The 22,842-nt window shown below is 45.2% G+C and overlaps 2 protein-coding genes across 5 annotated transcripts in view; both read left to right on the plus strand.

The window, feature by feature from the left end:
* FAM20B (FAM20B glycosaminoglycan xylosylkinase) overlaps positions 1-8,387 on the plus strand; it is a 51,421-nt gene extending 43,034 nt beyond the window's left edge. For both annotated transcript variants that reach the window (XM_077157115.1, XM_077157116.1), the window contains exons 7-8: positions 1,070-1,129; positions 4,524-8,387. In XM_077157115.1, coding sequence (XP_077013230.1) covers positions 1,070-1,129; positions 4,524-4,755 — 292 coding nt within the window. In that variant the 3' untranslated portion in view covers positions 4,756-8,387. The remainder of the gene's footprint in view (positions 1-1,069; positions 1,130-4,523) is intronic.
* Positions 8,388-12,243: 3,856 nt separating this feature from the next.
* Positions 12,244-22,842, plus strand: part of TOR3A (torsin family 3 member A) — a 66,053-nt gene continuing 55,454 nt past the window's right edge. For all 3 annotated transcript variants that reach the window (XR_013174136.1, XM_077157129.1, XM_077157128.1), the window contains exons 1-4: positions 12,244-12,509; positions 13,638-13,751; positions 16,091-16,356; positions 18,568-18,746. Coding sequence is in view for 2 of the 3 variants with exons in the window: in XM_077157129.1 (XP_077013244.1) it covers positions 12,251-12,509; positions 13,638-13,751; positions 16,091-16,356; positions 18,568-18,746 (818 nt within the window). In the remaining variant the exon portion in view is untranslated. The remainder of the gene's footprint in view (positions 12,510-13,637; positions 13,752-16,090; positions 16,357-18,567; positions 18,747-22,842) is intronic.

A 22,842-nucleotide genomic window follows, 5' to 3' on the forward strand; every position in this document is an offset into this window, starting at 1 on the left:
TGAGTACCACACTTTTAGTTACACTTAATAAATGTTTGCTAAATAAAAATCCCTAGAGCTCAGAATTGTCCAGGTAATAGTTAACTGCTGTTAAATTTTGTTGCTTGAGAATAAGCTGAAACTTTGGTCCTCAGCAAAGAACACTTGGGCAGCATTTGCTAGTGATATGGAATACCAGGCGCTTGGTGAAAGAGGGTGACAGCTACAGATGGCAAGGGGCCTGCAAACCCTGCTATTCCCTCTCTCCACTCCCAGTAAAGCAGCTAGTGGCCTATATTGTATATATTCCTGAAAAGTGTTATCCTTACTTGTTAAAAATGATAATTTTTTTAAAAAGATCATGTGTTCTGTGGAAGTATACATTGGAATAGTTGCTTTTGTCATTTGTTATTTGCAGGCCTATACTCTGTTAAGGGTTCATATTAAGGTGAGCATCCAAGGAAAGAATGGAGGATGGTCAGTTTTTCTAGGTTCCAGTCTCTTTTTCTAACTCTAAGTTACTGCTAAAATCATTTTTACATCTGCTTTCACTTAGTGTTTTTTCAGCTTCTGTGAGCAATTAGAAAACTAGTTTAAATTTGTCCATATACTCATTTGTAAGGAATAAAACAATCCAGATCTTTTCTGATTAGTAATTTTGAGGTAGAACAAGGATAACTTCTTTTATAATTAATAACCTCGTGCTTCTTTCTAGAATCTAATGTGTGTAGCCTTTATCTCTCTTCCCAGCCTTGAAACCATTTACGTTTAGGGGTCTTCAATTCTCCCTTTAATGATTAACCCCACACTGTGGTACAAGTCAGTTTTATGCTCTAGCACCTTGCAGTATCTTGGCAGATAAAAAGGGTCTTTTTGTAAATTAGTATTTTTTTTGTTTGATATTTCACTGTCGACTTTTGGGGATCCTGTGTCTAATTGGTTATGCTCTGTTTATTTTTAATTTAAGTGATTTGAGTGGCTGGAGAATGAAATTGTATCAGATAATGTTTGGGTTTCTTACAGAATTTGCTCTCGCTTTGATACTAAGAAGTACTTGCAACTAATTGATACGTTTTCCTTTCATTTTCAGCTTTGGGAACCCCTCACTGGACGAGAGAAGCATTCTTGCCCCTCTCTATCAGTGTTGCATGTAAGTTACACACATCAAATACATGTGCCTGCATTGCCATCCTTTTCAGGCACGTCAGTTTTCTTGGCTCTAAAACTTCCTGATACCTTTCATGTTTTTCCAACCCAGAATCCCTGCAGATCCTGAGATATGGAGGATCATGGAAAGGTGGAGGGCAGGTACCCAAAGCTCAGAATTCATTTGAATTTTATATGAATACAGGTTTTCAGTTTATTCAGTCCATGCTTGCCTTAATATAAAACTATAGTGTCGTCCTCCACCCTGCCCTTACTACAAAAAACATTTTCTAGTAAAATCTGAGTCCCAGGGAGCTGTACCATGTTTACATTGTATCTTCAAGTACTTTCTTAACCCACCATCTACTACCTGGGGATGCAGATCTCAGATTGAAATTGTCTAAACCCAAAGTAACTTTCCATAGGAATTTAATATTTTTAAGTCTATATCCAAAAACAAATAAAAAGTAAATCAAGAAAAATAAAGATTGAGTTCTAAAGTGTTCCTTTTCAGAGCATCAGTGCTGATTTTTTTAAACTTTTTATTTTGAAATAATTTCCAACTTACAGGAATGTTATATTATGTTTCTGTACAGAAAACTCCAATATACCCACCAACCCAGATACCCAGATTTACCAACTTTTAACATTTTGCCACATTTGCCAGTCCGTGCTCCTTTTTTCCCTCCCTCCCTCTGTGTATTGCAGTGACACATTCAATGCAAAAACTGTGTTTGGCTTTGAGGGAACATGTTTTTTGTATTAATGGTATTTTTGTATTAATATTCAATGTATCCATTTAGTCCAAGCAAGAGACAGAAAAGACACAGTGTTCCCTTCCTTCCATCCATCCATCCATCTATTTTCTAAACATTTGAGAGTAAAGTACATATATCAAGCTCCTTTAACACTTATTTAATACTACCATGTATATTTCCTAAGAATAAGGACACTTATAACCACATTAAGTACATTTACCATGTTCAAGAAATTTAAACATTGATATAAAGCATAATTGTCTATATTTCACTTCTTTTAGTTGTCTCAATAATGTCCTTTTAGGCATTTTCTTCTCCATTATTAGATTATGCCCAGGATCATGTATTGCATTTCATTGTCATCTCTTTAGTCTCTCTCTTTCATTTTTAAAAAATTGTTATACCATATATACAACCTAAAATTTCCATCCCACCTACCCCAAGCATACAATTCACTGGCCTTAGCTAATATTCACAATATTGTGCTACCATCTCCACCCTCCCTTACCAAAACTTTTCTGTCATCTCAATCAGAAATCCTGTATGCTTTAACTCCTCATTCCGACCCCTCTCCTGCCCCTGATTACCTTTCTGTCTCTATACATTTGCATATTCCAATTATTTCATATAAGTGGTATAATTTTAAAGTACAGGAGTGAACTGGGATCCACCTTGCTTGGTTATGAAGAGAAGCAAGTCCAGAAGTACCACTGAATACTGGTTAACTCTCAGAGACACTCATATCACATAAGACTTCCTCTCCTAGTAACTAGTCTATTTTTTTTCCTTTTCATTTCTTTTTTTTTTTAATAACAACAAAATCCTGCAGAAAGTAACAGTTTGCCCAGGCAACCCTTAATTGTCTTCATTAATATTGGAAAGCAGAGATATGTTCAGTACAAAAATTGTGTTTGGCTTTGAAGGAAGATGTTTTTGTATGTATAGTCAGTGTATCCATTTGGTCCAAGGTAAAAGACACAGTGGGTAAAACAAGAGAAGTTTAATATAAAGAACTATTATTAAACTCTGATATAATAGTGACTGTAAGGTAAAAGAAGGGAGAATACTCAAGGAAGGACACTTGCAAGAGGGCCTCCTCCCCAATGCTTACGTTTGGAGCTCTTTGGAGATGTGTAGTTGACCTCACTGGATAGCAGAGAGTTTGCTGGTTTGCCTAGGCCAGACCTGGTCCGCACATACTGGGCAAGCAGGAAACAACCCTTTGGGGTACAGTCAGGGTACAGGGAATTGGCACCTGGTGGCATGACATGCAGAGGGAGGGACAGTCTGTAGGAACCTTCTGGGCTGCAGGCAAGCCATGCTTGTGGATCTACAGAGGGAGTCAGGGTGTAAGTGTGGGCAGGAGGCCTTTGGGTGCAGGTTTCCATGTCTGTCAGAGGCCCTCAGGAAGGTTATCACTGTGCCTGGCCAAGGCTATAGAGTCACTGAGGTACCGTGTGCCTTCTGGCATGTGCTGGACAGAGGTCCTCAGCCCCAGGTTGCTGACCCACTGTGTAGCAAGCAGCTGGAAACAGCAGGAGAGCCCTTCCTTTTGCAGTGTCCCTCCAGCACCTTGTATTAAAAGAGCTTGGGCAGGCCATGATGGCTCAGCAGGCAGATTCCCGGTGCTTACCCATGCAAAAAAAAAAAAAAAAAGAGCTCAAAAAGAGTGATGCTTAGAGGAATTCTGTCTGTTATAGCAGAGCATATACTGAAGGTGAAATTTAGGGCTAAGAGGCAATAAATTGATAACTTTAGTACTAGAGGGGAAGCTTTGATGCCCTGGGTATTTGCTGTTTATTTCAGAATAATAAAAGTATACAGTAGCCGTGTTTGTCCCTTCAACACTTTGTGCAAGGATCCATCTTCCTTATTTTTAAATAGTTGCCAAAGCAGCAGCCTCTTTCAGAATCACACTTTTCTGTACACCGAGTAATTTCTACTTTAATTACAAAGAGATAATTTTATCTTAAGACTTCTTTGCTGAAAAAAACAGAAGGTCCTCATTAGTTGTTGAAATAGTTAAGGAAAATAGGTGTCCCTAAAATAAAATTTCCTAATTATAATATCAACAGTAGATTTTTTTTTTAACTCAAAAACATAAAGAAGAAAATGAAAATTACTCATTAATGTCTTAGAGTAACTCATGTTTACACTGCAGTGTACTTTATTCTAATTGTGTGTGTGTGTGTGTGTGCGCGGTATACATATAAACATATATACACACATTTTCTTTCCTCATAGATTTAAACAGTTTTTTTCCCCTCAACTTTTTCCTCCAACATTATATCATGGACATTTTCCCAGGCTACCATGCATATTCCCTTGAATGGTTAACCATAATTTATTTAACTGCTTCTCAGAGTTTGGGCATTCAGATTGTTTCCCATTTTTCCTGTTATGAATAGCATTGCAGTGAATATGAATATGCACAAATCTTTGTATGTATCTCTGATTGATTACCCAGAAAAAAAAAATCAAAATGGGATAATGTGACTTACTCATAATGTAGAGGTAATTCTAAAATAGAAATGAATTTTTTTCAGTTGAGGTATTTTACATTGTTATTTCTTTTGGCTGCCAAGCAGGCTTTAAACTCCATTCACGTTTATGCGTAACTTATAAAACATTTTCTTCCAGCATTCGGGTTTCTACCTGGAACAGACTAAACTACCTAAAGAACGGTGTACTGAAATCTGCCTTAAGATCGGCCATGGCCCATGACCCCATCTCCCCCGTGCTCTCTGGGCTTCACTTGGATGCCGTGGACCCCCGGCTGCTGAGCGTCCTGGCCACCGTGAAGCAGTGCACTGACCAGTTTGGAGTGGATTCTGTGCTGGTGGAAGACAGGATGCCTCTCTCCCACTTGTAATTTTCAACATAGAACATGTGAAACTTCTTTTTACAAAGATAGAAAAACAGCACAATGAATTCTGTATGGTTTCAGATGGGAAATGGCCAGCATCGAGTTCTGTTGACACGGGACACGGTGGCCTTGGATGTCTTTGGTGTTTTCTGTAGCAGAAACTAAAGCAAAGACTACAATTTCAGACCACAAAGCTGTTCCAGCTGGATCACCTGACTTCCGTGGCATCATGTGCCCATTCTAGCAATGGGCACTATGGTTAGTCTTAGTTTCTCATGCCAAAGGACAGACGGGGAAGTGCCATCAGGCTCATGCTGGCATTGCTTCTGGTGTGTGTTTTAAGTTAAACCTTGCAGTCCCTTTTCCACATATGTGGATTTTCTGAAAACACTTTACAATCTCTTATGTCCTTTTTCACCAGGACTAGTCAAATTGGAAAGCTTACTGTCTCCTAAGGAGTGGCAGCAAATAAACCTGGCATTCTATTGAGATAAAATAGTACTCTCTGTTGGATGGGAGAGGTGTTCGATATTTAAGCAGTTGGGTAATGATACTTTTGATGATTCTTAGGGGAGGAAAGTTGAGAGATCACTTGGTAAAACCAGAATTGGAGAGATGATTGAGTTATATACTGAGATCATTAGTGAAAACAGATCCCCCTGAATTTAGGGTCACCAGGTGTGTAAAAAGCAAAGATGGCTTTGTACCTAAGTAAAATCTGTGTTCTCACAGTTCTGTCCAAATTAACTAAATAATTGTCTCTAAAGAAAATATTGTACATCCCAAGCATAATTTTCTTATGGAAACTTTTTCCTTTTGCCCAAAGGAGGCAAATCCTTTCTTAGTTAACAAAGCAAACTGAAATAATACTTTGAATAAAAGTCAGGTTGTCTGTGTTCTCTGTCATCTTCATTTCTCTTCTGAACTGAATTTCCACTCCTGCCTTTAAGGCATTTGGACATTGAAGCTGCTGCTCCCAAGAGATTGGCAACCCTGTCTGTGCATTTCTTGTGAGAAAAGCCAGCTCACTCCTACAATGATGGTGCAGGCCTGCTGTGGCTGGACTTAGTGTACGATTAGGGCCACGCAAAAGACTGGAAAGATTCTAAGCCTTCTGAGCCTTGACATTAAGGAGCCTTAAGACTTTGATTTATATCAAACCCTAATTTCATTATTCAGTCTCTATTGTAGAACCCATGCTATAGCACTATCCTTCCATCTCTGAGCACTTTCTTATTTTAGGTTGCTAAACCACACGCTCATTTTTGTGTTCTGGCAAAGTGATTGATATGTAAGCAGAAAAATACAGGGCCAGAAGACAACCCACCTGGTGTGCCCGCTTACCTGGGCTCAGAGTTGTGTGTTTCTCTCCTGTATTTTGCTGGGTGCTGTTGTAGTTTTGTACTTCTGTCCAGCAGAGACGACTATTTAAACAGTGTGGTTGAACAAATTTTATGTCAGCCATTGGAGATCAGTTTTAGGCAACCGCGCTTTAGGATTTGTGCCCCGATTTTCTTCTATTGAAAGATAACTGCGTAACCTATAACTACTTTAAAATAGCATGAAATTGGGGGTATTTTTATACTTTGTATATATGCTTTAAGATGGGCATGGGCTGAGTTATAAAATGAGTATTGAATTTAAGAAGACAGATTTAGCACAAAACTGAAGGAGTGTTAAAAGGAGGCATAGATTTCCATTTTCAGGCCATTTACTATGTGCGTCCAGGGAAATTGACAGCGTAGCTTCAGAATACCTTGGATATAGTGCTTACCGTAAAGCTTCTGGGAGACAGGAAGGATGTCAGCTGTGTTCCCCTTGATAAATGTTAGTTGGACTAAATTGTGAATCAGTGTACTTTCAAACACACAATGTCGCACCATGTGCCACATAGGAATAAGTAAAAAACTTTCCAAACTGGGAAATTCATTTATAATGTTGAAGGTAGAAGAATCTGCTAAAGAAAAAAAAGCAGGAGGGAAAGCTGCCTTGAAAAACATCTCATCCTTTCTTCAAAATATTGCCAAAATTAAATGTATCATTTAATTCTCTCCCTACTAAATTCAAATTCATGATCTTAAAAGGTATTAAAATCCATTAGAGTAAAGCTAGAATTATGCTAATAGAGTGGTATGATATGGCACTGAGAATATGGATTTATGTCCTAAGTCAGGATTGTATTAGCTGAAAAAGTCTGTTAAGGCAAGCCTGGGAAAAAACAACTGTAAGTTTACAGCCCTGAAGTGTGCAAACACTACATTCTGTTAGAAAAAGAAGGTAGCTGTCTTTTTAAAGTTTTATAACACTGTCCTCCTTATGGTTTATTTATTAGAATCTAGCGCTATTACAATCAAAACAAGCATTGGAGGGGTTTTTGGTGTTTGAGCAACCCTAAGTTGGGTGTACCTAACTAATATCTAAAGGTAGATGTGGATACATTTTAATATTACAAAAAAGGAAAATCAGAACTGACTACTCTTCTTCCCCCACTTTTAAAACATGCTTATTCAGAAGTTTGAGTGGGGAAGTAGGGGTAGAGGTTTTATTCCAAAAGTGTTCCTTAATGTGAGGCTAGAGGATGGGTTTGCAGAGGGGCCTAAATAACTTTATGTGAAGAACAAATTAAGAGGCAGGATCTGCTTGCTCAGAGTATTGTTTAGTAATGTATTAATGAAGCATTTCTCCTCATTAATAAACCCTGTTTTCACTCAGGGTCAATATGTCAAATGAAATTTAAGATTGAAATAGAAGAATTCAGGTATAGCCACTCCATATTATTTTGGGAAAGATGAATCCTGTATATGGAAATTTTTCAGTGTCACCTGAAGGCAACATGTTCTTCCCATGAAATCTGTCATATCTTTAAAAAGTGATGAGAAGGACTTTTGGTCTCCCTTGTCAATCCATCATATTCATCCTCCCTCCTCTATTGGCCCATCTTGTTTGACCGATAAAGACCACACCTGAATAGTAGTAAGAAGTTTCCATCAGGGAACTGTCTCCTATAAGACATCTTATGTTCTTGAGCTTCAGGAAACAGTAGTAAAGGTATATGTATATATATGGTCATATATGTTATTCTAGCAAGAAAACATATTTATTTTGACACAGGGAAACATTGACTCTCATTGCTGAAGGATTTGAAGCTAATAAAAGGTTCTTTTCTCAGTCTCTCACACTGGGTACTAAGTGACATAAAGGCTATTCATTCAGCAACACCAGCTGAGCAGCTCTGGGCGCCAGCTCCCGCAGGGCACAGTAGTGAGCTGGACAGACCTGACTTCATGAAACTTACTGTACAGAGGAAGACTTGTTTTTCTCCCTTTGATTTCTCAAGTCTGGGTGGTGAAAAGGTAGGGGCTGGGTGCTATACTGTGCCAGGTTTTTAAGGAACCAAACTGTGTGGGGAGGACTGGGGATAACTTAACTTTGAAGCTAAATTTATTTGCTTATAAGGGACGTGGAAGAACCACTTCTGTTTTGTTTTGCCAACGATTTCATCTCAGAGCTGTTGCACAAATAGAGGTTGTACTTGGTAAGACACCAAACAAGACAGATGCAAACCTAAATTTCTAATATGTTCCATGGGTTTTAATTCTGAAGAAAAAAAACAAAATAAAGATTTTAATAAATACTGATATATCATCTTTTTTCTTAATTTTTTTTTTCCCTCAAGATATTTCCAGTGTCTCCTGTTCCAATTTCCTATCAGTTTTGTCAGGGGACAGAGATGATTACATCTTTTGCCCCACTTAAAATGCCCACTATTGTTTAATAGTGTCTTGATGGATAAGACTTGTAAATTTCTTCACCCGTCTTCAAAAGGTCCATACCAGGTTTGACTGTACCAAGATTTCCATAGATTAGTTTTGGGGTGCTTTTTGCTTTTTTATTAGATTCTTTGGAGGTAAAGAATTATGAATCCTGAAGAATCCATTGCCAGCCTAGTACCATAGAGACATGGAAGAGAGAGCCAGTTGCCCTGATTATAATTCTTAACACACCCAGATTTTTACTGCTCAAAATGAAAATCCAGCATCCTAGCCCTCAACCAGATGACTGAGCAGAATACTTATTTCTTGTGATGCAGCACATTTGTCTGTGCCAGTATTTGTCATTTGTACTTGAATATGTGTGGGAGACTAAGGCCTGGGACATGTTACTGACACACCACATACAAATCTTTTTTCCAGACTGGATTTCAAGCTTTGTCTTTCAGGCATATTGGAAAGACTAGTATTAGAACTTGAAAAAGGGAGTTTTCCCTGGGAGTGGGAAGGGAAGACTTCTGTTATGGACTAATTTTACCCAGTGTGTTTGCCCATAAAACTGATTTTTAGCACCCTCATTTTGTAAAAGAGGCCAGAATGGTCATAACCATTGGTTTAGCATGAGTGGGGGGTTGCGAGGTAAGCTGCTGTATATATATCAGGAAATAATAGTAATAAATAGCAGTTTGTGAAGTTCTTGGTCTGTCTGCAGAAGGCATTTGAGCATTGTGCAGGGAAACGTGGACGCCAACAAGATGATTATAACTAACCTGTCTCTCAAGGAGCCTGAAGAGTGATCCGAGTAGAACACTGCCTGTGAGACTGACATGGCTTGGGGGCATAAGAAACAGAGAAGGATCTGGGGGGTTAGAAGGGTGAGGAGTAGCAGAGCCTTTGCTGAAGAAGGGAGATGGATCCAGACTTGACATGCATAGAAAGAACCCCCGTCTCCAGAAATGCAGAGATGAAAGTTTAGGAGATGAAGTCCCCTGGGCCTGTGCTGTTTTCAGTGTCTCTATCACTAGTAATGTTCCTTCAGGGGGTTCCTATAATTTTCACCTGGAAATACTGGCATGTCCTGTCTTGAGAAGATAGTTTTAGTCCACGTGATGTTTCGAGGGCATTGTGTATTGGATGTTCAACAAAGGAACCATTGGCATATCGATGTATGAGCTGTATAGCATCCATTTTATGTTCTTGAATATCATATAGCATTGTTCTTTTTTTTTTTTTTTTTTTTAATAAACTTGGAAATAGACTTGGCTTTGGCCCAAAGATTGTTTCAAGGCAGATGGTTCTGCCATCAGTAGGGTTGAGATGTCTCTTGCAAAGCTAGATCCCATTCAGATGACCTTAGTAAAGGTGTTATGTGCCCATTTTCTCAGAAAGACCTTGTGAAGATGAAGATTTTGATTCAGTAGGGGCCTGAGATTCAGCATTTCTAATAAACTCAGTGATGCCATTGCTGTTGGTCCTTGGACCACATGAGTTGCACGATGGGACTTTGCGTGCTGAGGAATCACAGCTGCCTATAGTTTCCACAACAACCTCTGCATGGCCCATCTGTGAGAGCTTGCTCCTGGAGTGTCACAACCAGCAGCCTCTAAGCCCTGCAAATGAAACATCCGCAACTTTTTGAAACACTTTAGAGGCTTGTTCAGGAAAAGGTGTTGGTATTTATTTTAAGTGGGACAACCTCTTGAGAGAGATAAATGTTTACCTCTACTTCAGGAAAAAAAGTTTCTTCTTGAAATCAAGTTACCTGTTCACAATTATTTAAAGGACTTTCCAGTTACCTATTTTACTATGAAATGCTGAATTCAAATCAAAATGTCTCAGAAATTAGCAGTTAGCCCTAAATGTGAGTTACAAGTAGAGAGAATTCCTTCCACAAAGTCTCAAACCTTGGATTGTTTTAAGGAACGAGTGTCAATACTAGTAATTTCAACATCATAAATTCACCCATAAAGTATAAATAAAGCCATCAGAGCCTCCTACAGAGCTGGGCATACAATATACATTAGTTAACCTGTGTTAAATGTTTACTGTGCCTCACTGGATTAGCTCATTTAATCTTCACAGCATTCCTTTGAGGTGGCTATTTTATAATTCACGTTATAGATGGGGAAATTGAAACATAGAGCAGTTAATTAGCACTCAAGGCCACACAGAGAAAATAGAAGGGCCTATTCAAGTTACCTGTTCACAATTATTTAAAAGTCCTTTAAATAATATTTAAATAATATAATAAATCCTTTAAATATTTAAATAATTGTACATTTAAATATATAATGAATGATATACTGGACTGCAATTCATGCTCAAATAATGTTGATTGAATGAGTTAATGTTTTTACAATTTTCAAATAATAATGGTGTTTCCTCAACAGTCCTCTGAAGGATTTCATGAGTGTCCTGCACATAATACTGTACTGGTGCTATGGCCACTGCTCAGTGGGAGGTTTTGGTTCAATTTTGATATTACTCTGACTGGCTAAGATACATGGCATGTATGCATAACATCCAGTACTTTTCAACTTAACTCTCTTTGTATCAATCAAAGGTGTTTATCTGATTTATGTAGCAGGATGAACGGCAGGGGCAAATGTGATAAGCTGCTGAAGAAGCTGCAGACCTGGCATTGAGAGAGATCTAAGAGATTGGGATGAACGGATGAGTCGATTTGCCTGTGAAGTCGGTGGAACGCGGTACTAGGATTCACCTTATTGTCTGGAGAACCCAATCTCAAAATCACTCATCATATCACATTAGTCAAGTCCTCTGGTCTCTTTAGACAGCAGTTTCATCATAGACAAATAGCTCTTAGGTCAGAAGCTTCAGTCACATTTGGGGGATTTTGAAACGTGCATTAAGTTCTCCTGACATCTAACAACCTAGTTTCACGTTCTAAATTATGGAGAGAGGAGCCCTGAGAGAAGGAAGCGCTCCAGCCTTTTTTGCCAGTGATGTCTGATGGCTTGCTCAAAGCCATGTGCTCATGAATACGAGACTTAGCTTAAAAAGTGCACACAATACACTGACATGCGACCTGTTGATTTCCCCATGCTGCGGGGTTTTCCAAAACCAAAATAGATCCACACTAGAACTCATCAGTTTCCTCTTGCTTTTGGTATACTCCCAGCTGTGGAAGCCTGCTGGTTACTTGCCACCGAGAGGTTTCATTTCTCTCTGCAGAGGAGCCAGGGAGCGTTAACTAACCCCACAGGCTGCATAGGACGCACCTGACCTACAAGCCTCTTCCTCCGGACCTCCTGCACCCGCTGACCGTCCTGCCCAATGTAATGCTCCCGGGCGTGAGGGCTTCTACAGGCACCGGCAGGGCCTAATCGGGTGCCGTTATTTGGTGGGCCTCTGATAGCCCCAAAGTAAGTAACAAGGTGATTGAGCTTGGGCATTTCAAGACCTGACTTCACCTTCTGAGCAACCGCACGCACCCCACCCCAGAATAGACTGCTTCTAGGAAGCCGAGTACCCATCCGGTGGGTGGGGCCCGAAATCGAGCTCGGGATGCCTTCCTGGGACACCAGCCTGGGTCACATGTGAGGCCAGTGGGCAGGCGCCGCGCGCCGCCGGAAGGACTAGTGCCGGTTCCCACAGCAACGTGAATCCCACCAATCAGGGCGTCGGGAGTTCGGGCCCCGCCCGCCCCGAGTTTTAAAAGCGCGGGGTCCGCCAGCCTCGGGACAGATCTCTCCGCGTCGGGTCCGGCCATGCTTCGCGGCCCGCGGCGCCCCCTGTGGCTCAGCTTCCTGCTGCTGCTGCTCCCGGGCGCGCCCGGACACAAAGGGGCCGCGAGGCCGGGAGAGGGCTCGGAGCAGCGGGGCGCGGGGGGCGCCTGGCCGGCCTTCCAGGGCCTGAAGGAGCGGCTGAGCGCGGCCGGCGCCCTCTCCGCACGGTACTGGGCACTTTTCAGCTGCCAGGTGTGGCCCGAGGACTGTGAAGAGGACGAGGTTGTCGCCAAGCCCCTGGGTAAGACCCGGAGCCGCCGCCTCCGCCTGGTCCACCCGCCGCTGGGCCCCGCCTGCCCGCGGCTCCCGGCAGCTTCCGGCAGGGTCGGAGCCGGGGAAGCGGGATGTGCAGAAGCCGAGTTGAATTCGGGTTGCAGCTGTCGAAGCCTTACTCCTGCCCTGGCACATCGTAATCTGGGCCACCAGACAGGCGCTGTATCAGCCAGCTTTACTGTTCCACCCAGACTTTGCTATATCGCTGTGGGCGGGGCAGCCTCTGGCGGCCAAGGAAGCCCTGTCACTACTACCCCTCCTTCCCTTTTGCAGGGCTCTATAGGTGTGAATAGGCTTGGCCGTCCCCCTCCCACTTCCTGTGCTGTCTGCTGACCCACCCTGGCATTATTCCACGGTGCCATTGTTCCCCAATTTCTTGATGGCTTTGAGGGAAGTCCTGGGTGAACAGACCTGGTGACTGTCTCCCCCCGCTTCACAAGTACCTGCTCCTTCTCCTCTGTGGCCTATGGATGCAGTGCTTGGCGACATGCAGGGAGCAGAGTCTTAGACTTGGAGTCTGGGACCTGAGTTCTGGTCTGACACTGTCACTGTCAAATCATGTGGCAAGCCTGTAAAAAGTACTATAAACATCTTTAATTGAAACAAAAAGTTCTGAATTCCAGTGATGGGTTTGATTTTTTGCTAATGCTGGATATATTCAATTGAGCAAAGAATTTAGAGGGCCTTGGAGGTGGCTGTAATCAAATTATTTGGAAACCTAACATAAATAGGAAGAATGATCATTGCCAGCGACTGTTTGTCCGCCTTGTCTCCCTCCTAAACTGCAAACTTCTGCCGGCAAGGTCCAGGTTTCTTATGCTTCTGGCATATGGTGCTTAAGGGCTTTTGTTGGATAAATTGAGACTTGACTGGAACTGGATCAAGGTGGTCTACTTCCTCAAAGCTCGAGGTGCCTGCTACTGCCCAAGGCAAAGGGCAAGGAAGGACCAGGGGAGAGCAGTGAAGCATGGGCCTAGTGGGAGGACAAAAGATGGGAAGAAGAAGCACTCTGCTTAACCAAGTCTTCAGGGAGGCATTGCGTGACTCCCCCTGTGCTTGAGGCTCTGCCTCTGTCTCACAGCTCCTCCTTTTCCAGGATGGAACCTTCCCCGGCTGGGCCAGCAGTACCTGGATATCCTGACCAGGTGGTACTGCCGCTTCCAGGACTGCTGTGACAGTGGGGACTGCAGGATCTCCAACAACTTCACAGGTTAGACCTCACATGGCCCAAAGGGGCTAGGGATATGTGGGGGAGGGGGACAATTCAGGGGAAAAGGCACTGCAGCAAGGGACTGTCATCATGCCATCCAACCTTCTCCCAAGCAGGAATTGCCAGGACAAGAATGAAATCAAGTCTGTAATTATCTGAAGATCTGCTTTGGGCAGGTCACTGAACTCCTAGGTATTCCAGACACAGTTCCCTTGAACAGTATGAAGTGGTATCATCAAAGTACTTTGCATTCTTCTATTTAGAAACTGAAACCTAAGTACTTCCATCCTGTTTTTTGAAGGAGCACCAAACTACTTGAATCAGAAACAAGATGCCCCATTTTAGCTTTTGGTTTCATGGCTCTACTTTACCAACTTCATGGTGTGCTGCATCTTGGGGATGCCATGAACAGGTCACAGCCATCTGTGACAGCTGGGAGAGGGGGACACTGCCAGACACAAGACAGGTCCCTGATCGCCACTGTCTGAGGAAGGGGAGAGAAACTGTTCCCTGTCTAGACTGAGGGCTTCTCTGCTCATTTGCCACCTACTGCTCCTTCACCAGGTCCTCCTGCTATCCTTGGGGGTGTGTCCAAGGAGAAAAGAAGATTAGATAAGATCTGTTGAGCCCCTGCTGGGTGCCAGGCATTGTGCTATCAACTTTGCATGGATTAACTCATGGCTTAACCTATCCAGTGGCCCCTAAGAGTCAGCCCAGAGTACCAGGACTCTCTCTAGACAGGAACCATAGTCCCCACGTGTTGCACTCCCACCCCCACTGCATGGTTGAGACAGTCAATCAAGAGAACTGTTCAGAAATTGTGGGTTGTGATTTTAAGTGTCCTTTTCTAACCTTTAGCCAGGAAATGTCTGGGCAATGCAATGTGGGTTTCCTGGGTTGTCTGGGAGCAGTGGGGAAGCCTCAGTGGCACCACATCCTTGATAGAAATAGGATGTTTCTGATTTAAAAAGTAATTCATATTAGCCATCACATGGATTGGAAACCCCCATAGCAGTATGCCTGGACATTCTCTCCCTCAGAATCCAGCTGAATTTGAGTCATTCATTACTAACCAACTTCTCTTTTTCAAGTAGTTCAGGTGGCTTGGTTTGCATATGGCAATTTATTTTGCAGTTTGATTCTCAGATATTTAGCCCCAAGTACTAAATACATTCTGATAAAGGATTGGTGGTTTAGTTCTTTGCAAAAGTACCTCAGACTAGTTTCCCCAGGGGAAGTTTCATTGCCTAGAGCACCCCTGATCCTGGCTCTTTCAAACTCTATAAACAATATCTACCCTAAATATGAGATGACTTAATGGGCGCAGATGCCACTGACACAGTGCTTTCTGCACACTCCTCAGCAAGTCCTGTGTCTAGGGAAAATGCGTGGCTCAGGACCAAATTTGGTCTACTGCTCAGGAAGTCTGAATTTGGATTTCTGCTGACTCGGGATAAGACCCCAGGCAGGCAGTTAACAAGTTACCTCCTGTCCTCAATGTGCCCATCATTCCACCTGGGTCTGGGCACCCCAAATATTCTGAGGTGTCACTAGCTCTCTTACTAGCTGCCAACCCTTGGGCAGTCCTCGCCAAGACTCAGTCTCCTCCATTTTAAATGAGGCTGATAACACCTTCCTTGCAGAATTATTGTGAAGATTAATTATAAAACCCTTAAAGCACAGCGCTGAGTACAGGGAAGATGGCAGCAGATGTTATTTCCCCCGCTACCATCGCTTCCACTTTCGAAGCATCACGTGCCATGCTCAGGTCTGTGGGCTTCAGCCAATGAGAACCTGGATACTGCCAGTGTCTGACCTTAGACGCTGACCTGCCTGAGCTCACTGGGACCTGAGCTGGCTCGAGATCCCCCTCTGGCCAGCCCTGCACTCCAAGGGGTCAGTGCCTTGTCCATAAGTGGCAGCACAGGCTCCCCACCTGCACCGCGTGGTTGTACAGTGGCCAATCTCAAAAAGTGTTTGCTGAGTGGAACTAAAATGGATAAAATGAGGGTTTCCCCAAAAAACATTTAGGGAGGGAGGAGTTGGAGGAAATTCGTTGGTGGGGGGAGGGCTCCTCCTCCAGACAGGCCTCTGCCAGCCACTCTGGGGTGGCTTCAGGACCTTCAGGAAGGGTCACTCCGTCCTCTCCCTTAGTCCAATCTTGATTTCTCAGGCTTGACAGAAAATCGCCCTTGAATGCCTTCTGCCCTCTGACTCCTTGTTCTCAGGCCACACAGGATGGATAACTGACACCACCTCGGGGAGTTCAGTCCCTTGGCTATGGCTGAGCCTGGCGATGGCCTGTGGGGGGGCCCTCACCATGCTCTTCTCTCTCCTAGGCCTTGAGTCGGACCTCCGTGTGCGGCTGCATGGCCAGCATGTGGCCCGGGAGCTGGTGCTGCGGGCGGTGAGGGATCACGTGGAGACGCCCCGGCCGGACAAGGCCCTGGCTCTGTCGTTCCATGGCTGGTCCGGCACAGGCAAGAACTTTGTAGCCCAGATGCTGGCAGAGAACCTGTACCGGGACGGGCTGAGGAGCGACTGCGTCAAGGCGTTTGTCGCCATGCTCCACTTCCCTCACCCCAAGTACGTGGAGCTGTACAAGGTGCGTTGGCTGGGGCTGGGGCTGGGGTGCAGCTCCGACAGCCTGAGCAGGGCTCTGTGCTGGGAGGGGGTCCTGGTCCCCGCCCTTCCTTGCATGGAGGTAGACAGGGAACCTGGGAGGTGGGTGTGGGTGGATGGGGCAGGCAGGTGCCCGCTGCCACAGAACCTCTAGCAGCCGGGCAGCACCCAGGGCATCCTGCCCACACAGGTGGGGCTCCGAACATCGGCAGGGAAGACTGCAAGTTCCAGGCACCACTCCTCCCATTACCAGCCGTTCACCCGGGGCCACACTCTGAGCTGAAACAGAATCCGTGAGTTAATTTTTGTGTTATAAAACTAAGATGCTTTATCGGGAATGTGGAACAGAGTAAAGCAAAAATTTTATCATAAAAAATTTTATCATAATCTGCCCACACAGATACAACCATAGTTAGCATTTTGGTATACTTCCTTCAAGCCTTTTGCCTATGTTTATGTGCTTTTATGGCATCGTTATATATTGGAAAGAAAGTTGCATGTCCTCCTTTTAAGGGGGTAAAAAAAAAAAAGCAGCATGTATCATCAGTGATTTCCTGTCTTTCTATAGAAGCTCATTGTTTGCCAACAAGTGGAGGGACAAAAAATTTCTTAGCTGCTCCATATTTGGGGTGTCTTCTGGCCTAGACATGTAGTACTTAAAATAAGCCAGAAGGTAAGTGAAACCCCATGCAGCATAACAGAGAAAACTGCACCTCACTGTGACTTTCAGTTCTAATAGTTGGAGTGTGTTGACCTGGAACATTATGTAAGCCTTTGAGGACAGAGCTGGCCTGGGTCACCTGTAAATTTCAGTGTGGAGGGCGAGATAAAGTAAACTGAGCCCACTCAGCTGGGCCTTCCCGGGAATAACTATCTGGCTTTGACTGTGGCACAACGCTTGTGGATCCAGCTTCCCACAAGCCATGGGAAAACGGCCATGTGTACACACTGTCTACCCCATACACACACACACACACACACACACCTGGGTGAATAGGGGCTGAAGTCACAGTCCAAGGAGGCTAGAGAGGGACAGCGAGCAGTGAGTGTGGGCTCTGGGGGGGGAGCTGTGTTGCTTCCTATGAAACAGAGCTCGAAGGATATTAAGGAATGATGAGAAAGAAAGGAAGGGAGGGAGGGAGAGAGAGGGAGAGGGAGAGGGAGAAGAAAGAAAGGAAGACAGAGAGGGAGAGGGAGAGGGAGAAGAAAAAGATAGGAAGACATATACGGGCTCGGGGGTCTTGAAGCTTACGTTTTTATCAGACAGACTTCAGACAATTTTATTCTTAACCAGATCCTGGTTATATACTGCAGGATGACAATAGGCATGCATGCATTTCCTGAGGGAACAAAGTTTTTATCTTTCAGTGTTCTTCCTTCGTACTTAGAATAACCATTTGGGGTAAACAAGCATTCTCTTCCTCCTGGACTCTTACATAAATCAGATAACATAAAGCAGCTTACTACCGCTGCCACCCTAATGCCATCTACTCCCAAGTAGTTCCGCAGGTCTTATGTTAATCCTGTCTTCTACAGAGCTGGCCCTAAATAATGTATTCTTTACCCAGTAATGTTTTCTTGGAGAATGTGGCAAAGAAACTTCTTTTCACCTGAGGCCTATCCTGCCTGGGATTGGGAACTCACTTCAGCCATGTATGGGAGCCTCCAAACTGTGGGTTGGATGGGCCCCAGAGAGGGCCTCACCATGCTTGCTCCCCTGGGACCTCAGGCCAGTCTGGGTGTCAGTTCAGGGCAGGTGACTGTGGCTGCCTCTGGGCTCAAGAACCTCACCTTGGCCTATCACCCCTGCATTAGAGCCTGACTCCCCCCAGGGGAGAACGAACTGGTGGTTAGTTCTGGAATGGGACCTCATCCCAGAGCGGGTGAAGCAGGCTGCAGTTGGGGCCTGTTCCCTGGAGCAGGCGGGGCTTCTCCCTGCCCATTCCAACAGCCCTGCCCTCTCCCCAGCCTGGCTGTACCTCGTGTGGCTTCCAAACCTGAGTGAGTAGAAGAAGAATCACCTGGGAGTCTGTTGAAGTGCGCATGCCCTAGCCCTGTCTCTGTTCCAGAAGCTTGGATTTGGTAGTTCTAGGTGGAACCTGGCCGCAGGTGTCCAATGCAGGTGGGAACGAGCCTCCCAAGCACCCGCCCTCCCCGCCCCCAGCTCTCTAGCAGCCACCTTTGTCCTGTGCAGGAGCAGCTGACAGGCCAGATCCGGGAGATACAGCAGCGATGTCCCCAGACTCTGTTCATCTTTGATGAGGCGGAGAAGCTGCACCCAGAGCTGCTAGAAGCCCTCGGGCCATACTTGGGGCGCCAGGACCCCCAGAGCTACAAGGCTGAGCCCTCAAGAACCATCTTTCTTTTTCTCAGGTGAGGTCTGAGGAATAACCATCTGGAGGTGTGGTTTTTGGTGGGGAGAAGAAAGAACCCTTTGTCCAGGTGGGCCTGGGACAGCCTTGGGAGGTCTTTCCCAGCATGGGGGCTGGAGGCTTCCATGCTCTCGTGGACTACAGACCCCTTTCCTCAAGGGGATCCAGCACAAAGCCCAGTACAGAAAACAGAAGCCCAGCTCGTGGGTGGAAGCAGGGAAGGGGGAGCCCCAGGTGCCCCTGCTCCAACCCTCCTGAATCTACCCCCAAGGTACGTCTGAGGGATTCTGACCCCACCCCTCCACCCAGGCTTCCTGGTTCTCATATGATTGTGAGAACTCCTCTCTCACCCTCCCTCTCTCTGAGAGCACCCATATAGTTAGATTTGCAACACTAATGTTCTCCTGTGTTACTGGCAGTGCCTAGAACAGTTCCAGCAGGTAAATGCTTGACAGATATGTTTTCGAATGCTGATTCTCAGAACGTTTAAACAATTTGCTCAAGGTTCAAAGGGTTGATAAGAGATGGAACCAGGAATTGAACCGGGATCTCTTTGGGACTCCAAGACCAAGTCACTCAACCACTATACTACATTTGCTGTGCTTGGGGCTATAATCTTAAAGGAAACTTGCAAGGTTAGAAGTCAAGTTTGGGCTCCTGTTGACCCAACTGAATGCTTCACAAGCAGCTTCTTGTAGACTCAAAGTAGAAAACAAACCAATGATTCCTCCCACCTGGCTCCATCCCCTCACCTTCCTCAGGCCAGTACATGCCTGTTAGGAGATATTTCAGAGCTTTACTGAGCATTCTGTTGGGATGGGGGCTGGTATTTCATCTAGGCGTGGAACATGTAAAGGGGTGGGCTGTGGAAGGGAGGTCTTCTTTCATTGTGAACCCAGAAGACAAGATGGAATGAGTTTAAGTTGTTGCTGGTTTTGGATTTCAGTGTGTTGATGGCAAGTCCCCCTGGCCTATAAGTAAGATTCAGGGGACCCTACGATGCATTGTGAACAGGTGGAGTGAAGGTGTCCCAGGGTGATTTCAAGAGAAAACCAGAGAGCTATCTGATATTTGAGTTCCTAGAAGTAGGAGGGGAGGACAGTAAAATCTTCAAATTAATTTCCCACCCAGGGTTCTAAATGACTTAGCACTTTCTGAGGCAGCCTGAGACTTAGATCACCTCCCCTTGGGAGTGAATTAGGTGGGTCTCCAAAAGATGGAGGAGACCAAATAGAGGGGAAATCACCTTTGTTCCCTAAGATTTCTCTGCTCGGGTCCTAATTCTGTGCCAGATTAGGAAGGGGGTGGGAAGTTAGGAGTCCAGGAGATCTGCTGACCTATTCCTGCAGGAGGCAGTCTTCCCACTTTTAGCCAGCCCCACTAAATGGAACCTAGAATATCTGCCCTCCCTAGTTCTGGAATCTCCTTCACTTTTGCCTGTGGGCTGCTTCTGCCTATTTTCCCTGCTGCTCTCTTCTTCCCATCCCCCTCTGTATTTCTTCTTCCTCTTCACTCAGGCCTGACCTCTGTCTGTGCCCTCTGACCTTTTCCCCACTGTCCCTCCGGCCTCCCAAGCAGCGCTGACTTTGCCACTCATTTATTAGCTTTGCAACCCCCTCACACTCCCTGGTGAACCTTGCCTGGGCCAAGATTTCCTTATGCGACCCAGGTGATGCTGCTGTCTCTAGGCAAAGTTTTGCCTTTGTAGTAATATTCTGGCCCTCCCCATCCCGCCCGCTGCCCTTTCCCCCAGTGGCCTGGACCTCGTGGCCCAGCCAAGGTGAGGCCCCATGGTCACAGACAGCCTGGGGAAAAGCCACCAGTGGGGACGGAGAGGCCATTCCTGTCCTGGAGGAGCCTTTGATCCCTTCGGGGAGGAGGACACACTGTGACAGGGACTGGAAGGCACCCCCTTAAAAAATGTGGCCTTAGGTTCTAGTGGCTCTGTGCAGGCCTCACACCCAGTGCCCAGGACTAGGGGGGCAGTGGACTCCGCACCGCCGCCCTCTTGCCCATCGCCTCCCAGTGTTGCACTCCATCCCCACCCGGCTTGGGCACCTGGAGGTTTCAGGTATTCTAGTGAAGGGGAAGACAGTGTATTTAAGACTCTGAGCTTGATTTCCCCCTTTATGGCAAGGATTCTTGTGTTTAAAAGAAAAGCACAGGGTGGGCCATTGTGGCTCAGCAGGCAGAGTTCTCGCCTACCATGCCGGAGACCCAGGTTCGATTCCCGGTGCCTGCCCTTACAAAAAAGAAAAACACAGCTGATTTAAACTGCTACTGTGACCCAATCAGCCTCTGTGGTAGGGCCCGAATTTTAATCAGCTGTTGGAAGCAGAGGTGCCAGTGGCTTTGCTGGCCTGTCCCCTGTCGGCACATGATGGCAAGAGCAGGGAGGTGGGAATGGGAACCCTGAGTTTAGTGTGCCCTGGGCTAAACTGCCCCAGCCTCCTGAAGCAGTTTTTCATACGGCTGGAGGATTTGGGGGCCCCACTGGCTAGTTACTAGAAAACCAACATTGACTTCTTTTGCCTTTTCTACCAAGTATACAAGATTACAGAATGGGGTCAGGTGGTAGGACAGATCAGGGTTAGAGAGGAACAGGGGACCACGTGACTTGGGGCAATTGTCCTTGTTTTAGTGAAATTGTAAGATGAAGAGAGGAACTAATGTCTGTCTTCACTCGACTGTTGTTGGGAAAAGGTTAGGTAGAAAGGACTTTGAAAAATTAAAAGAACTATAGAAATATGAATTACTCATGGAGTCACAGGATTTTGTACCCTCGCACATAGAAAATGCTCAGTGTATGTTTGTTGACTGACCATTTACTGAGTGCAGGGCACCTGAGATTGTCTGGGTCAGTTCTCTTATTTTACAAATGAGAAGACTAAGGCTCAGAGAAATTAATAATCGAGTCATGTTTTCTGTTCTATAGGAAAGATTTAGCAGTTAGTGTGGCCTTGTTACTGGATTTGAAGGTCTTGAGAGGGTTTGAGCCTCCTTCTTTGGAGGTCTTGCAGCTAAGGAAAGAAGCTGGTGAGATTAGATGTTGTCTTGTCTCAGAGCCAGGGGTCCATATGGGTGCCTTCTGGCCCCTTGGTCCCTTTATACCTCTGCAGGTGAGCAGGATGTGGCAGGAAATCAAGGTACTCCAGCAAGGAGGCACCTATGAGGACGCCATCCTTCTAAAAGCTTAATGTTTGTACCAGAGTAGCAGTTACTGAGGAGCTGGAGATTAGGAATTGGGTGAACAGGGAAGGGTCCCAGGTCATGTCTCAGTGGGTGAGATAAAAAGTCTGTAATATGGTAGAGGAATAGAGATTTTCCTGTTGGACAAAACAGGAGATATTCAGGGAGGAAGTGAAGATAAAGAGTAGACAAAAGTGAAGAAATGTCCACTTACTTAATAAATATTTATTGATCCCTCATAGGGTTATATAGATAAATAGGTTAAGCTTCCTACTCTCAGGAAGCTTGGAGTCCAGGTGGTCTTCTGGGTAGAAATGGGGCAAGTGCTGAAGTCCTTGTCCATGGGGCTGGGTGAGTGAGCCCCCCTTGTCACCCATGATGGTGGATGCCCTGTCCTCCAACCCATTCAAGTATGAACAGAACTACCCGCTTTGCCTGCAGGATGGTGCAATCTTTTGGCAGTGGGACAGGTCTTGCTTCAGTTGATGCAAAGTAGCCACACCTGTGTGCACATGTGGCCTGCCTAGCCTGCTATCTAGCAGTAGTAGGGAACAGAGCAGCAGCTTTAGGAAGCAGAAAAGTGTTATAAGCCACTTCCCTATGTGCAGGTGTCGGGAAGTCTGGCAGAGCAGCTGGACTTGAACAGCAGGTGGGGATTGCCCTTGTCCCTGCCAGGCTCTTCCAGCTGGGGGCTCTGGTAAAATGCTGGCTGTGAGGGGTGCATCAACCCCTCCAGGAAATAGGTATTGGGCCTCGTGGCAGGGAAGGATGCCTTCCGCATCTCCTTTTTCACCCATCTATGAGGGCAGGCAGGGAGGGAACCGACTCAGTTCCCTCCCTGTCCCCCAGGAGCTTAGCACAGAGCTTGGTTCACAGGATGCACTCAGATGCTACTTGAATGAACAAAC

This window comes from Tamandua tetradactyla, chromosome 4 (assembly GCF_023851605.1).
Source record: "Tamandua tetradactyla isolate mTamTet1 chromosome 4, mTamTet1.pri, whole genome shotgun sequence".
Lineage (NCBI taxonomy): Eukaryota > Metazoa > Chordata > Mammalia > Pilosa > Myrmecophagidae > Tamandua > Tamandua tetradactyla.